At 37.0% G+C, this 16,690-nt stretch overlaps 1 protein-coding gene across 1 annotated transcript; it reads right to left on the bottom strand.

The window, feature by feature from the left end:
* Positions 1 to 8,922: 8,922 nt before the first annotated feature.
* Positions 8,923 to 15,365, bottom strand: LOC131642489 (uncharacterized). Its single transcript, XM_058912733.1, has 4 exons — positions 14,333 to 15,365; positions 12,017 to 14,169; positions 9,328 to 9,432; positions 8,923 to 9,030 (listed from the first exon to the last, which is right to left on the bottom strand). The coding sequence occupies exons 1-4, from the start codon at positions 15,363 to 15,365 to the stop codon at positions 8,923 to 8,925; spliced, it is 3,399 nt and encodes a 1,132-aa protein (XP_058768716.1).
* Positions 15,366 to 16,690: the final 1,325 nt, after the last annotated feature.

Genomic DNA, 16,690 nt, shown 5'->3' on the forward strand with positions numbered 1-16,690 from the left:
TTAAGAATATATAAAAAATGAACCAACTGTTATACTGTATATTTTTTTTATTCTATAATTTGACACGGTGAGGCAGAATTTGGTATGTCTTGGGTGTTCTGGTTTGGAGGCTCATTCTATAATTCTTATTTTTGGCTTTCTTGTTTCAAGTTGAGGTACATATTATGAAAAAATTATTGCTCAACAATGTGACTATATGTTTGCCATCTCAATATCTTTGATATAATAGTACATATACAAATTTACTTTCCATCTTTTAAAGAAATCATATCTTGATATTAGCTTATTATGTAAAATATCTATTTAATTATGTACTTTGTAAATGTTGATGATTTCAAATGATCTCTCTCTCCAGGTAATTCCTAAACAGCCAAGTGACTGATTTGGTTCCACCAAGGTTTTTCGTGTGTATTTCAGTTTTGGTGGCTCTTAGCACTAGGTGTCTCAATACATTAAGCATGTAAACTGATTCGGTTCTAACAAGGTTTTTCGTGTGTATTTCAATTTTGGTGGCTCTTGGTACTGGGTGTGTGTAGAGAGCATGGTGCATGAACACATTGGCATCGTAGGATTCCTACAATTAAAGTAAATGTTTGCAGGTGTTATGCTGTGTTTTTTCTTTAAATTTTCTACTAGCTTGTAAAGAATAACTTCTGGGTCTCGACCATGATTGATTCTTGTAAATAATAGAAATAAATGTAATTAAATTTTTTATTGACACAAATTGATTTTACTATGTATTTTTTTGTTATTTGGGCTATTATATTTGTATTTTAGAATAACAGATTTATTATTTTTGCAACGATATTCAGATTATTAAAAAACTACAAGGGAATTTAATAGCGCATTTCTGGAAAGTGCTATTAGAGTTAAGATGTAAAAAACAGGCAATGATAGCGCTTTTTTGAAAAATATTATTAAATTGCTCACTTATAATAGCGCTTAAAAGCGCTATCATAGCTACCAGACTTATAATAACGGGGGATTTAATAGCCCTTAAAAGCGCTATTAAAACCCCAAAAAAGTGCTATTATATGTCTTTTCTGGTGTAGTGGATGATGACTTTGCCAATTTCGGGGTATCAAATGGTAGAGACACATATGTTGTGAATATGCTTCAAACAAAATTATCATGGAGGAGGCGGGGTTTAACGGAGATATCCTGTTGTCATGCTATCACTTGCATTTGGTATAACAAAAAAAAGCACCAGAAGATTATGTTTCATCGTATTATAGGTAAACCATCCTATATATAGTCTTTATAATTCATGACATTATGTAACCATATTAATGGGATTGTTTTGTGTGCATCTAGGAGATTTACTGTACTTGCTACATATAGTCACATCATCTTGCCAACAAATGGGCCACATCTATGGTCAATTAGTGGAAACACATCCATTACGCCACCTTTCATGTAGAGAGCTATTAGACGCCCACAAAAGAATCGAAAAAAGGCTAATGATGATCCTAGAAGCACAAAAAAGTTGCCAAGAACTCTTTAAACTGTGAAATGCAAAAAATATGGAAATATGGGACATAACAAAAGAATATGCAAAGGGAAGCGAGCGAATGAGAGATCCATTCCTAAGGGTGGCATTAAGAAAGCAATAAAAAGGAAACAAAGAATGTTGGGCAAACTTTCATAGAAGGAGGGTCGCAAGCACCAAGAAAAACTCAAGAATAGTTCCACAATAGGGTTTAAATTACCCGTTTTGAGCCTGTAATAGTTTTTGTGAAGTAAACCGGTTTTGAGACTATAATGGTTTTTGTACTATTACTTGTTTAGGAAATGAACATATAATGTTATTGTATTGTAAATTGAATCCGTTAACATATAATGTTACTTTTTTTTGGAAAATTAGAACCATTATTATAGGATCATTCTGTGCAAAAATAACAACCCTGTTATTTAATCTGTTACATCTCTGTTACAGGATCATTCAGTTTCAAGTATCAAGTACAAGTTCAGTTTTTGTGTCGAATAAAACTCTGTATAATGCTATTACAATTTTTGTGCCAAGTTATAGGTCAATTGGTTTAAATTACAGTTCCTGGTGTAAATTACATGTCCAATTGTGTAAATTACAGGTTCAATTATAGGTCATGTATTGTTTGTGTAAATTACAGGTCCAATTATGTAAATTACATGTTCAATTTTAGTAAAACATTTCCAAGTCCAATTGTGTCAACTACAGGTTCAATTATAGTAATCCAGGCCCAATTGTGTAAATTACGGGTTCAATTATAGTAGAAAATTTCCAAGTCCAATTGTGTAAATTACAGGTTCAATTATAGTAGAAAATTTCCAGGTCCAATTGTGTAAATTGCAGGTTCAATTAAAGTAGAAAATTTCCAGGTCCAATTGTGTAAATTGCAGGTTTAATTAAATCCAAAAAGAACATTTCCAACAAGAACATTAACCATTAACAACAAAATTAGATGAACATTACAGTGGAACATTACAATAGAACAAAATTAGATGAACATTATAGTAGATGAACTAAAAAATTATGTTACTGGAAAATGTTTGTTGCAAGTAATGCAACAACTAATAACATTACAAACCCTAATGCCAAACCCAAACACCAACCCATATACTTAATCTTCAACTTCAGAAAATCTTCATGTTTCTTTTACAAAGATTGAATCACATCATTTTTGTTTTTCAAAGATTGAATCACATCTTTTACACAGATGTTCATGTCTTCATCAAACCATTCAAAATAGTTACACCCTTTTTTCCTCATCAAGTTAAAATTCCCACAACCATAAAACCTTCCTCCATAATTCTCGTAGGTCCAAGAGGTCTTCAATGGAGACTTAACCTCACATCAACATCTGATCCCTATTCTTCTTAAATGAGATTTATTTGTAGAAGCAAATGAGACCCTTGGCAACATGGAAAGAAAAAAATATGAAATAAAATTAATTGTTGGTGAATGTTGTAACATCCCGATTTTCTATTTTATTTATTTAAGTAGCTATTTTGTTATTGGTATAATTATTTAATTATTACTTGGTGTGGTAATTAATTATTTGTCTGATATAATGCTAATTGGTTATTTGAATTATTAGTATAATAATGAGATAATAGTTATTGGGCTTAATTGTTAGAAATAAAAATAATGACGGGGTAAATGTCACTAAATCCATTTGATTAAAGAAGGATAGTGAGGGAATTAGGTTAGTTCCCTCATAACTTTCATTTTGAGAAGAGACGTGAAGAGAAATAGGAGAAAAGGGAGAAAGTGAAGAAAAACCTAGAAGAGGAAGATTTACCCAAAGGTAAGGGGGAGAATCCTCATTATAATGGGTATATATGTATTCAATGGGTAATAGTATGCTTAGGTTGTTCATCTCTTCAATCTCTCATAGTTTCAAATGTTAGGGTTTGTGAATCCATGAAATTTGGGATTAAATCATGTTGTATGTTGTTATAATGTTAACCCATGAGTAGAAACATGATTAAGAACCTTATACATGTGATTAATTGCTGTTTGGATGTGTTTTGGTTGGTTAACACCAAATTTGGAAAGTGCTGTCAAAATTTTCTTTTTCTCCAAAATAGGCAGAGCGTGCGTAGCGCGAAAGTTTTTGACGCAACGCGCGTAGCGCAAAAGTGGGCGCGTAGCGCGGCCTGCTATGTAATTTTTTTATTTTGATTCTTTGACTTAAGATCCTGTATGCTTATGATTTTATATGGATTTCCACTTATTTTGATAATTTATTCAATAATGTTTGGATAGGATTTGAATCGAAATTGAGTATATACATGTTACATGAGTTTGGTAATTGTATATGATGCATTTGGTGAATGGTGTGAATAACATGAACTGACTTGTGTGCTATATGTTGTGTGTAATCAAGAAATGCTATGTGTACGCCTTATTGATGATAAATGTGTATTGTGCAATGTTTGGTCGATAATTCAAATTCTGCGAATTATTGGGATATGCTTGAATAGGTAAGGTTGTGTGATAATCTTAATTGCATATATTGTGAATTGTTGTGCATGCATTCATGGGGAGATGATACTCCGGTTGGATTTGATCCTTGTGTGGAAATAAAGGTGTGGCTTTGTTACTTGGTGGATCGGATCTGGTGAACTAAATGTTCATATTTCGAGGGTTTTGGTCTTGTCCAGATCGGAAGCGTGGCTCTGGTTATTGAATGTGAAATCGGGAACAGTTAGCTTGATGTTCACATGGTACCACATGCATGAGTCACATTAATTTTATTTGGAGTCACATTGATTTGCTATGTGATGTTTGGATTAATGTATGCTTATGTGATAATTGTAATTCGTGTTGTGTGCAATTGTTGTGGAACTCATTTACTTATGAAGTGTGATGAATTGTTGGATTGATGTGTATTAATTTCATTGTTCATATTATATGTATTAATTTATGATGTGAATTGTCATCCTTCTATTTGAATGATGTTCAATGCGACATCGTGCAGGTTTTGACAAGTAGCGTGCTTGCACGAGGATTTAGCCGAGAAGCATATCGGTTATTTATCATTTTGTTAGGTATTAAGTCAATGCTCATATCATGTAACACGGGGGATATTCCAACTCATGTTTTGGATGTTTGAGATATTGTTATGAACTCTCTTAGTCGATATTTTATTGAAATATATTATGTTAGGTGTCCTTGGTGCCTATGTTTGGATTTTAATGATATATTGTGATTGAATATGATCATTATGATGGTAGATGATTATAATATGGGATGTAATCATTGAAATTATTTTTGAGAAGTTATAATTCTGTTGCGATATGCATATTGATGAAACATGAAGTCTTAAATATGTATTATAAATATGATCGGATACATGTTATGTACGTGTAGGTTTGGAAACGACATGTGGTGTCCTTTTTAAATAGTTTAGCCGCCGCTTCTCCAAGAAACCAGATGAACACAACAATAGAGTTAGGGTTAACGTGATATTTGTGTTGTTTTATAATTATATTATATATTAATATATTATAAAATCTTTAAAATACAACTTAAATAAATATAAAATAAGTTGAAATAATGTGTTGCTAATATGGTACTGCCACGTCACCATTAACATTGCCTCATCATTAAAAAGTTCTCCCAGATTGGAATGGGGAGTTTATTTCTCAGTAGAAAAAAAATAATGGGGCCGTGTTAATCGGTTTTTGAAATGAAGAGCCAAAAATTGGAAAATGAGCATAATAAGGGGGTTAAAGTTGCAATTAACCCTAAAAGTTATTAACTTAAAAAAAATATAAATTGATAAAAGAGGAGATTTAGGGATTGGAGCGAGAAATGTCGAGATTGGCAAATACTGAGAATCAGGGATTGAGAGTTCTCGAGCATAATGTTAATGAATTGTAGAAACTAGATTTTGTAAGCACGAATTTGTAAATCGAAATCAAAATTGAAATCGAATAATTGTTGAAGAGAGACGAAAAATAATGTAGATTTGAAGATGGAGTAGTGATAAAATACATAAGATGAAATAACGAACTTATATGTTGCGACTAGGGATGTCAATGGGGCGGGGCGGGACGGGGACGGGGGATACTTTCCCATCACAATCCCCGCCCTCAAATTTATTCCCCATCCCCGCTTCGGGTCCCCGCTACGGGGAAATTTTTCCCCCATCCCCGTCCCCGCGGATCCCCACGGATCCCCAAGGTTCATGGGGAGATCCATAAACATGAATTTTTATTTTTTATTTTAAATCAAATTAATAGTAAAAGCTTTACAAACTAACCACAAAAAATTTAAAAATTATTCCTTTATGATAAATATATTACTTTAACAATATTTAATCTATAATATTGAGTGTCATGACCATAAAAATTTCAAACTAAAAATATGTTGAAATAATAATTTGGATCCCACTCTTTTACTAACAATACATATATATTTTAAATTTGTGTATAAGATTAATTATATGAAATGAAAAATAAACTTACATAATAATTTAAAATTATACATAAATTAAGAACATTATGCTATTTTAGGCGGGGCGGGGACTCCACGGGGCGGGGGATATTTACGCCACCCCCATCCCCGAAGTGCCTTCGGGAAGACTTTGTTCCCCATCCCCGTCCCCGTGGGGAGAAAATTCCCGTCTTTGGGGCCCCAAACAGAGAATCCCCACAGGGATCCCCATTAACGGAGGCAAGTTGACATCCCTAGTTGCGACCAGAACGTAGAGGCGCTCCAAGAAGAATGACAACTATAGGGTTTTATGAGGAAAGGACTTTAGCAAGAAACTATATTTGTTTTCTGGGTTGAAATGCGTCTACTTTTTCTAATTTATTAAAAATAGTTATAAACTTATTTATTTTATATTATATTATTCATCCATTTATTATGAAATATATTTAATAAAATTATAATAATTAATGGATACAAAATCTTAATATTAAAGAGTAATTTTATTTTAAATCAAAGTAATAATTTGCAAAGATTTAAATATCATTAAAGGGTAATCTTAATTATATTCAAAATAATTTAATTTTTATTTAAAAAGTGTTGATATCTCATTCTTTTAAGAAGGGTTGCGTTCAAGGGGCGATTTTGGAGGCATTTTTTAGGGTTCAATTCTTCTTTGGAACCGATGTCCGGCAGACCTTCTCACTGCACCGTAGGTGAGGAGGCATAACTTTCGCAACTGGGTCCCTGCATTGGATTGTTATTCGTTTAGGAGAAAACCACAAGGTGAAGATGGAGTTGAAGTGGTCTCGGTTTACTTTTCCGAATTTCTTGACAACTGTAAGGCTTAGGAGTTTCAAGAGCTTTTTGGTTGTATAGGGGAGGTTGTGGAGGTTTCAATTGCTCCAAGAAGGAACAAATTCGAGAAAAAGTTCGGGTTTATGAGATTCAAAGATGTGGAGGATGCGCGGCTTCATGCAGTGAAACTAGATAATGTGTTGATTGAAGGCAAGAAGATTCACGCAAATTTTCCGAGATTCGAAAGAGGTAGGGGCGATTTTGGGGATGGTCGTAGCAAGGGGTTTAAGGGTGTTGATCGTTTGAACAAAAATAGTCATCATTCTTCTGTTGTTGGTGTTGGGGCAGAACCGTTTCAGAGGAGTGGTTTTAAGACTTTTGCGGAGGTAGTGTCATTTTCAAGATATTTTCAGTAAAACTCGATTCTATTATGTTTGCTACAATGTGAAGATCAAAAGCTCTCAACTGGTTGCCATTTATTCTTTGTATAAACCATTTAATTTAGTATTAAAAAAATTAGGGTTCTTGAAGTATTCCGAGAAATTCATGAGCTAGAGTATGAATAAATTTATGAATGATACATGGTTGAGGTCGTGTTGAAATTCTGAGCATGTTTGGTCTTTACATCATTGAGAATGGTTGTCTAAATCACAAACACGATTTTCTAAAAATCTTTGTGTAACACCCTTCTAAACCCCCGCGGAAATCAAAATAAAAATCAGAGTAAACATAAAACAAGGGTGCCACAATTAAGAAAAATAATGAAAACCATAAGTCGTTCGTCATGCTTTATTAGGAACGATTCACAAAAATTATCAAAATACATCATCCAAAACAATAAACCAAACGATACATAATCCAAAACAATAAAATAGAGTATCATAAGTAATTCTTAAGTCTATCGTTCCCTAGTGTTACAAATCAGAGCATGACTCGACACGGACTACGGACTAGCCTATGAGCTATCCTCACCAAATCAAGATGCCGCTACTCCTTAATCTGAAAATATCAACATGTAAGGGTGAGTCTCATTCGAATTAATAAGTATTATACAGTCATAAGTAATAAAACATCATAGCATTATCATTCACCCAATCATAACATGTATTCAGATTTATAACAACTGATCAACATCTCCCTTTTGAATTAGGAAAGGAATGATTTGACGGGAACTTGTCGCTTTCGCGTACTAAGAACCGAATTTACCCTTTAAGTCTACCCCTTCATTTGTCACATATTGAAAATTGCGCATTGCGTTAAAGTAGTGAACCTATTTTTAAGAAATCTATTACTTATCTTAGTAGAAAAGTGATTTTAACTTGGAAGATTTAACTTAAAAAGATTCTTGGCTTCCAGCCAAGAATCAGATTTCAAACCCACAAACACGTCCGAAAATAGTTTCAAAATTGTTTTTCTAAGAATATGTTAAAAATCCCTAGTTAGCCAGACGAATGGCTTTCGCTCTTTTCATTCAGTTAAGAACTAATCTAGTTTGATCTTAAGTATGGACGACTTTTGATCTTACCCATAAACATTAAACACAGTAAACTAGTATTAAAAGTTAAAACATCCTCAGTAGTGTTTCTATTAATATAACATTGGAACACGATCGTGATACGATCCTTACATTCTAACCCTTATAAATTTAGCCACACATGGAAATAAATGCGAGCCTATAAAAAATGTAGGCTATGGTAAAGCAAGGTAAAATAAATAGTGCGAGCCTATAAAACGTGTAGGCTATGGTAAGAGCAAGGTAATGTAAATAAAATAAAAGCAATAAATTAAAACTTTCTCCAACGGGAGTATTGGTTCTGGTACAAGGAAATAAAATGCGGGAATGTAAAAGAAGTTTGATGAACTTTAACCAAAGTGCTCCAAACTTCGACTACTTACTTTATCTACACCGCAACTGCTCTTCGATGTGAAGGGACTGTCACTTTAAGATACTGATGGTATATGGCTTAAGTGACTAAGCTTGGATGAAAAACGAAATGAAATGAAGTTCCTATTTATAGAGGTTTTTGAAGTTGCGTAAAGACGAGCATGCCCCTCAACTCCTTTTGAGCGGGAACCATTTTGCAAAGACCGCCCCCGTGGGGGGGGGGGGGGGGGTCCGCGACTGCGGAGCAAGCCAACGTGGAGATCGTGGGAACGTGGCAGTTATCCCTCGGGTGGAATCTGGTCATGTCACTGCACTCCCTTCAGCGGCTGCGAAGCAGGACGCCATGTGTGCAAAATGACTGAAAATTCTCCGTTTCTTGGGCTTTTTCGCTCGTTTCTTCCAATAGAGCTTCAAATGGACCTAAAACCTAATAACAAAGCAAATAGAAGCATAATACATGAAAACAATAATAAAAACTATTGGAAACATGTGATATTCGAGTCAAAAACATAGTGCGATTCGGTGTTATCAGCTCCCCGTTCTCATCAATAATAACGTCACATCCCTAGGTCTCGCACAAGGCAGGGGTGAAACAGTCCACTTAATTCACGAGCTTATCATAACTAGCCTGATCATTCTTGTCCAAACAATCCAGCCTGAAAAAGTTTTGCTCGGTAGCCAGGTTAAAATGGTCCCTAATCCAATCAAAACGAAACTTCTAGACCCGATGCCTCCTCAATTGACCATCCTTGTCAATGAGAGGCTCCCCTTTTTCATCAGTCCTGACCTTCAAGTCAAACAGGGAAGCAAAATCCGTCTCCGACAGCGGCTGAATCACATAAAATTTATCCTTAAAAGTTCGTATAGATTCGGAGAAATCCTTAAACAACTTCCTCGTCTGCTTCAGGGATACCCAGCCCTACGGCCTATCTTAGCACTAATGTTGTAGATGGAAAACGACGTAGAATAGAGAAAATCGCAAACAATCTCAAATGGCAGGATGAAGGCTATTGAGTTCAGATGGAGCTGCGAGGGCACCAAATCCAGGTGGGACAAAATGGCCACCTGGAGATCAGTGAAGGGAAAACAAAGCTCCGACTCCTTAAAGACAAATTTGTACATAGGGAATCGATCATTATTAAAACTCGAGTAGATACGATCATTCTCCCCCGAGAAGTGGATCAGCAAGTCACCCTAATCTTCCGCCGAATCTGAAATATCATTCCCTTCCCTTGCTAGGCTCCAGAGCGATCCAGTCCTCAGAGGTGTCATCCTTCTTGATTAGGACCTCATCCTCAACTTTGTTAACCACATTCAACCCGAGAAACAGAGGAGATAAAATGAACTCGACTATCAATCAAATTCACCCTTCCACCGCTAGTCAAGTGAAAAGGCACGAGGACGATGTCCCCGGCCAAGGCCTTTAGTTAAACGATAAACAAAGTCGCATGAGCATCCTCCCTAGCTTACTCAGGAACATTCCCTGCAGGCAATCATAAGCCATCATATGGAAGAACCTCCCCGACAACTGAATTATGGGCTCGTTTGAAACTTCATTGGAAGCTTCATACCAAATCCACCAAAAACTTCACAAAATACCAGAAACACATGGAAATCACTGGCTACTAGCTCGCTCAAACGGCCAAGGGAACAAAAATCCCTAAAAAGTCTAATATTTCTTTCTCACCGACAGCGGCATCCCAAGTGGCCCAACTGTATGTCGAGTAAAGCGTGGCCATCACCTTCCTTGGGAACATCCTCGGACAAACCGCAAGATATCCCCTTCTCGAACAAACAACGAGCGCAAAATGACGTACCTTTTCTCCTCGGCACAAGGACTAGCATTAAGTCATCACTCATCTTCCCGGAAGCAACGAGATGGGGGACTCTTGGGGAACTCTTGTTCTGGACTAGTCAAATGGTTGAGCATGGTCCAACCCACCACTGAGTCCAAATGGCCCAAGTGAGTTGGCCCAATCAGGATGGGGTAGCAACATGCATTTCTCCCTCCGCCCCCTCCCCCAGGAATGCATGGTTGGCTAAATCACCTAGACGACCAGATCGTTGCTGCCCTCAAAACTACTCTTCTACCCGCGCCAACGGCTAGTTTCTCCTTGCCTGCATCACGCAAAAATTCCTGACAGTCACCTATTTTGGGTCCGGGTCGCCAACGCATAGTCCAAAATAGGGACCAATGGTCATGCGCTGGGGACATTATAAATACCCTCTCATTTGAGAGGGTCAGGTATTCAATCTTATCCTAAACACTCTCATGTATCTTTGCATCCTTTTTGACTTCATCATCGGAGTGCCTTGCTGGTAGTACACCCCCTCCTCCTCATCACCAATATTGTACGCGAAGTCTCTGGCTCACTTCCGGATCTAAGGTAAGATTAGATCATAAAACATAATATTTATGATTAATGATCAGCATGTTTTTCTGCAACGTAAATCATGCAATCAAACACAATATATTCCTTGTAGCCCCAACCAACCATTCGTCTCTTGCCACCACCACGTCCACCAGACCACCACCACATCGCCACCATTTTTATCCACTCTATTTACACTCGATCTCTCGTGTCTCGTTTTTTTTAGTTGTTAGTAATATCAGGTTTGATGTTCTTAAATTGTTTTCACTCCTTAATCATTGATTAATTAGCTTTTGTTCTCTGTTTATGATTTTTGTCAAAGGTAATTTAGAGTTTAATTTTCAGTTGAGGGAATTTAGGGTTGGTTAGACTTTCATCTCTTTCTTTGATTGTATTACTCGAGAACCATTTTCCATAGCTATTTTTTTCTTGCTGTTTCCTATTTCTTTCTTTGATTCCAAAAAAAAAAAATTAAGTATTAATCCGTAAGATGAATCCTTTTTTTTTAATAAGCAATTTTATAAGATATCGCACTAGGGGTGCAACCCTTACAACAAAAACTCTAAAGAGAGTTAAAACAGTTTAGAGGTAATTTATACCAATCATAAAATTGTGTCCTAGAAATAGGATCACTACCACCTAACCATCTCCAAGAAAAGAACAAAATGTTGGAGATTACCGTTTCAAAGCTAAAAGAAGCATTCTCAAAGATGATTGTATTTCTCATCAACCATATACACCAAATTATAGCTAACCAAATAGAATTTAATTTAATTCTTGTTTTGTGATTCTTCACCTTCTCTTGAATGCAACCGAAGCTTTTGAACTCTTCCAAATTAAACTCCACTTCTTCACCCAACCAATTGTAGACCTTCTCCCACACCTCTTTCGAAACATTACAATGAAAGAAAAGGTGTTGCGATGATTCCGGATGATTAGAACAAAGGACACAATCTAGAGAAGTGAAATTAGAGACCCCCCTATGAAGCAAAAGATCTTTTAAAGGAAGGCGACAAAGAATCTCCAAGAAAAAATGTGGACCTTTTTCGGAACCTTAGACTTCCACATTGTTTCCAACAACTTGATAGTATGGGTTGGCCAAGCATTGTCTTTGGCACTAGAAACCAAACTAGTAACGCTTGCAACCGAGAAAACACCGGAGGGATTAAGTTTCCAATGAAAAACGTCACTTTCCGAAGTGATCGGAATGAAGCTCTCCAATGCTTCTTTTAAGTCCCTCAATTGAGTAACCAAATCCGAGATGGTACCGTTTTGATCGGGAGAAAGGGGAGGCAAGTTCAAGATGGACATTCCGTCAATGCCGAAGAGATCATTGATATTCCAAGAGAAGACACCATTGGTCCATAAGAAAATATCGCTAACCTTGCAAAGTTTATTGGTTGAGATATCGAACAAATGAGGAAAAATATCACGAAGAGTTTGATCGCCCAACCAACAACTATGCCAAAAGAGAATGTTGTTACCATTCTTACACACACAACTGATCCAATCGGTAAAACCTTCAACGCTATCCTCCTCTTTAAAATCATTAAGGATGATATCTCTCCACCAACTAGAGTCACCCCGATTTAAAACATCCCCACAAGAAGCTAGCACTTTGAATTTCGGATTATGGTATCTCAATAATAGAAATCTACTCCAAATGGCATTATCCTCCTTTAATATCCTCCATTTCCATTTGAGTAGGAGAGCTCTATTAATGTCACCAACATCTCTAATGCCTAAACCACCTTTCTCCTTAGGTTTGCAAACATTTTCCCACTTCACCCAATGAATACTTCTTTTATTTGCATTCCCATTCCACAAAAAATTACTAAAAAGACTTCTAATCTCTTTGATAACCTTGCTCGGAGCTTTATAAAAAGAAAGGGTGAAAATAGGAATTGCGTTAAGCACCGACCCAATGAGGGTCACCCTTCCGCCTATAGAAATGTTTCTCCCCTTCCACATCGACAATCTTGCTTTTATGTTGTTAACCACGTCCTTCCACACCTTCGACTTGTTAGCTTTTTCTCCAACCCAAATGCCAATAAATTTAAAAGGAAATGATCCTTTTTTGCAAGATAAGAAGGAAGTGGCGGAAGAATAAAGCCAATCTCCAATGTTAGTACCAAAGAAATTGCTTTTATGGAAGTTAATTTTCAATCCAGAAACAAGCTCAAAACCTCTCAAGATCACCTTCATGCTCCAAAGATTGTCACTTGTAGGTTCTCCAATAATTACGGTATCATCCGCGAATTGAAGAATGTCCACAAAATCATCTTCACCATATTTGAAAGGTTGGAACTCCCCCACCTCTATTGATTTCCTCATGATAGCACTAAGACCTTCCATAGCTATAACAAAGAGAAAAGGAGAAATCGGATCGCCTTGACGAAGACCACGATGAACTTTAAACTCTTTAGTGGCACTACCATTCACCAAAATAGACATGTGACTAGAGAAAATGCAAGATTCCATCCAATTCATCCATCTCTTCCCAAACCCCATTCTTCTCATTATCCATCTTAGGTAATTCCAAGAGATATAATCGTAAGCCCTTTCAAAGTCCACTTTAAGTAATAAACACCCCTTCTTATTTCTTTTGGCCCAATCAAGGATCTCGTTAACCATTAGGACTCCATCCATCATGCTCCTACCCGGAACAAAGGCGGTTTGGTTGGTTGAGATCAATTTATCCAAAACACCCCTTAATCTAGCCGCCAAAATCTTCGCAAGAATCTTGTAAATATTCCCCACTAGACAAATAGGACGGTACTCGGACAAATCTTGAGGATTCTTCTTTATAGGAATAAGCGCAAGGAAAGAAGAAGAAATGGCTTTGACAAGCGTACCTTTTAAGAAGAAATCATTGCATAACTTCACCAAATCTTCTTTAAGAAGGTACCAAAATCTTTTGAAGAACTCCAAAGAAAAACCGTCCGGCCCCGGACTTTTGTTCCTATCACACGACCAAATAGCCTCTTTGATCTCTTCCTCGGAAAAGGGTTTTTCAAGGTCCAAAGAATCCCCTAAAGGGATCACTTTCAAATTGATCCCTTGCGGTTTCGGTCTAGTACAAAACTCTTCTTTAAAGAATCCTTCAAAATGCTTGAAAACAAAGTCTTTGATATCCTTGACCTCTTCTATTCTCCCCCCTAGTCTCCATGGAACAAAAAGAGTTTCTTCTTCTTCTATCCTTTAAGGAATTATGGAAAAAACGAGTGTTGTCATCCCCCTCGGTGAGCCAAAGTTGTCTCGACTTTAATCTAAGGAGCCCTTCTTTTTTGTTTAGATTAGTCCAAAAGTCCTCCACCACTTTCAATCTTTCCTCAACCACCTCTTCCGGAGCGTTACCTGCAAAATGAACAAACAAGTTATCTAGAGAATGCATCTCTTTCACATCTTTGTCAATCTTAAGGTCAATCCAACCATAAACCGTTTTGTTCCACCAAGAGATCCGACTTTTAAGGATTTTCAACTTTTCAACCAAGCAATAATCCCCTCTCCCTTTAACTACAAGTTTGTTCCACTCCCCTTCAACAAAATTATCAAACTCCTCATGCTTTAGCCATAAGTTATTAAACTTAAAAGGCTTAGGACCCCAATCCTTTCTATTATTTTTCAACCAAATGGGCGAATGATCCGACACATCCCTCTCTCCTATATATTGACCATCCACCTTCATGTCTTCTATGTAGCACTCGGATAAAAGAAATCTATCAATTCTACTCATAGCCTTCCCGTTGCTTTTGAACCAAGTAAACTTGCCACCTATTGTGGGAAGATCCACCAACTCCATTTCCCCTATGAAATCGTTGAATGATCTTGTATCCCTACTATAGTCGCTACTAGAAACACCAATTCTTTCATCAAGAGAAGAGATAGAGTTGAAGTCACCCCCAATGCACCAAGATCCAACGCTGTTATTATTCTTGAACTCACAAAGATTCTTCCATGTTCTTCTCCTAGTGATTTTGTCGCAAGAGGCATAAACATTGACATAATAAGTGAGTTTTCCATCCTTCTCCACACATAAACCTAGAAAGCCTTCTCCTCTAAAGCTATGAATGAGAGAAAAGAAGTCTTTCTTCCATATTGTTAGAATACCACCCGAGGCTCCATTAGCATCCAAGTAAGACCATTCAACATCAACGCTTCCCCACAACTCTCTAACCAAGCCCAAACCAATTCCACTAAGTTTCGTTTCTTGAATAAAACAAAGATCAACATCTCCCTTTTGAATTAGGAATCCGACTCTCTTGCGCTTAGCCCGATTCCCGCCCCCTCGGATATTATACGAAAGAATTATCATAGAGGAACACAATTTAGAGTCCCCTTTTCCACCTTCACACCTTTGTGATCTCTCAACTCCATTTCCTTCAAACATTTGATCGGATCAAAATTGTTTGAAATATTTATCATCCCCAATCTAGACATAGAATTCCAAAGCCCCTCAGAAGCGTTGTTGCTCACGCTATTAATTCCTCTTCTGTTGCAATTTCTAATATCCGAACTTGAAGTTGACTCACAAGATATTGGTATACCACAAGAAAGATATTTCTTTTTGTTTTGATTGGTGTGTTGAAGATCAGTGCACTATTGGTTTGGCTCTCTAAGATGAGCCCCACTCAGAATTGGATGAGTAAAATCAAGGACTTTCTCACCTAAGTCCAACACCTCCCTTATTTTTTTCCTAGACTTTTTTGAATTCTTTACTATTAGGCATGGATCATCAAAACTCAGCTTTTTAATATTTCTACCACTGGACCCTTTCCTCTTCCTAAATAAATTTCCTCTCTTCAATTGAAGAGAGACACGCTTTTTAAATGAGCCTGAAGAACGTCCATTAGAAGGCTGCGAAATGCTGTTGTTGAATGAAGAAGAGTTCTTGTCCACGTAAGCAGAACTAGTAATAAAATGTAAGCTGGGCCCATTAGTTGCCACGTCATTAAAATCTTTTCTCCCAAAATTATGAGTGTTAACCGGTTCAAGGGGAAAAACAGTTTCCGAGTGGCCCCCACTCCCAAAAACCAATTCCAACGTTTCTTTTTTTAATTTCTCACCAAAATTATCATTAATAATAATTCCTGCTGGGCCCACATGGAAAATCTCTTTTACCTTCTTACTTCTCAGCGGCGAGTTTACAGAAAACGCTTCCTCTAGGGCTCTGCTGCCACTCTTCATAGAAATAGGGTCTGAAGAAATAGTCTTCCCTAAAAGGGGGTTAAGATTGTCTGCTACAGAGTCTGAGCCATTAAAGCTTGTACAAAAATCCTTCTCCTTTCTTGATCTGTCACCTTCACTTTTCTTTGTTTCTGACATTCTCTCACCAACAGCTCCAGGCTTACTAAACGTTTCCCGATGCGATTTGACAGGTTGGTCGAAGTTGTTTCCCGGTGGCCGCTCCATACTCCGGTGATTCAGATAGGCTGGCGGCGAACGGACAGAGGCCAGCGCGTCGTCTCTGACCGATGGATCCGATGAAGACACAGATGCTTCTTCGTCCGAGGAAGTACGCTCGCACACAGACAAGTCATCGTTCGTCTCTTTGTGGTAAGTAACGTCTTCTATAATCAGTAAGTTGAACCATAATCCATCAATACAAGTTTTGACTATGTGCTTGATTGTGTCCGCCAAATCTGTGTAGATCATGATGTTAAGAACATCCAATCTGTTAGGTTTGGTGTTAATCGTTTCTGGGTTTACAACTTT

The sequence above is a fragment of the Vicia villosa genome, unplaced genomic scaffold, assembly GCF_029867415.1.
Source record: "Vicia villosa cultivar HV-30 ecotype Madison, WI unplaced genomic scaffold, Vvil1.0 ctg.005121F_1_1, whole genome shotgun sequence".
Classification (NCBI taxonomy): domain Eukaryota; kingdom Viridiplantae; phylum Streptophyta; class Magnoliopsida; order Fabales; family Fabaceae; genus Vicia; species Vicia villosa.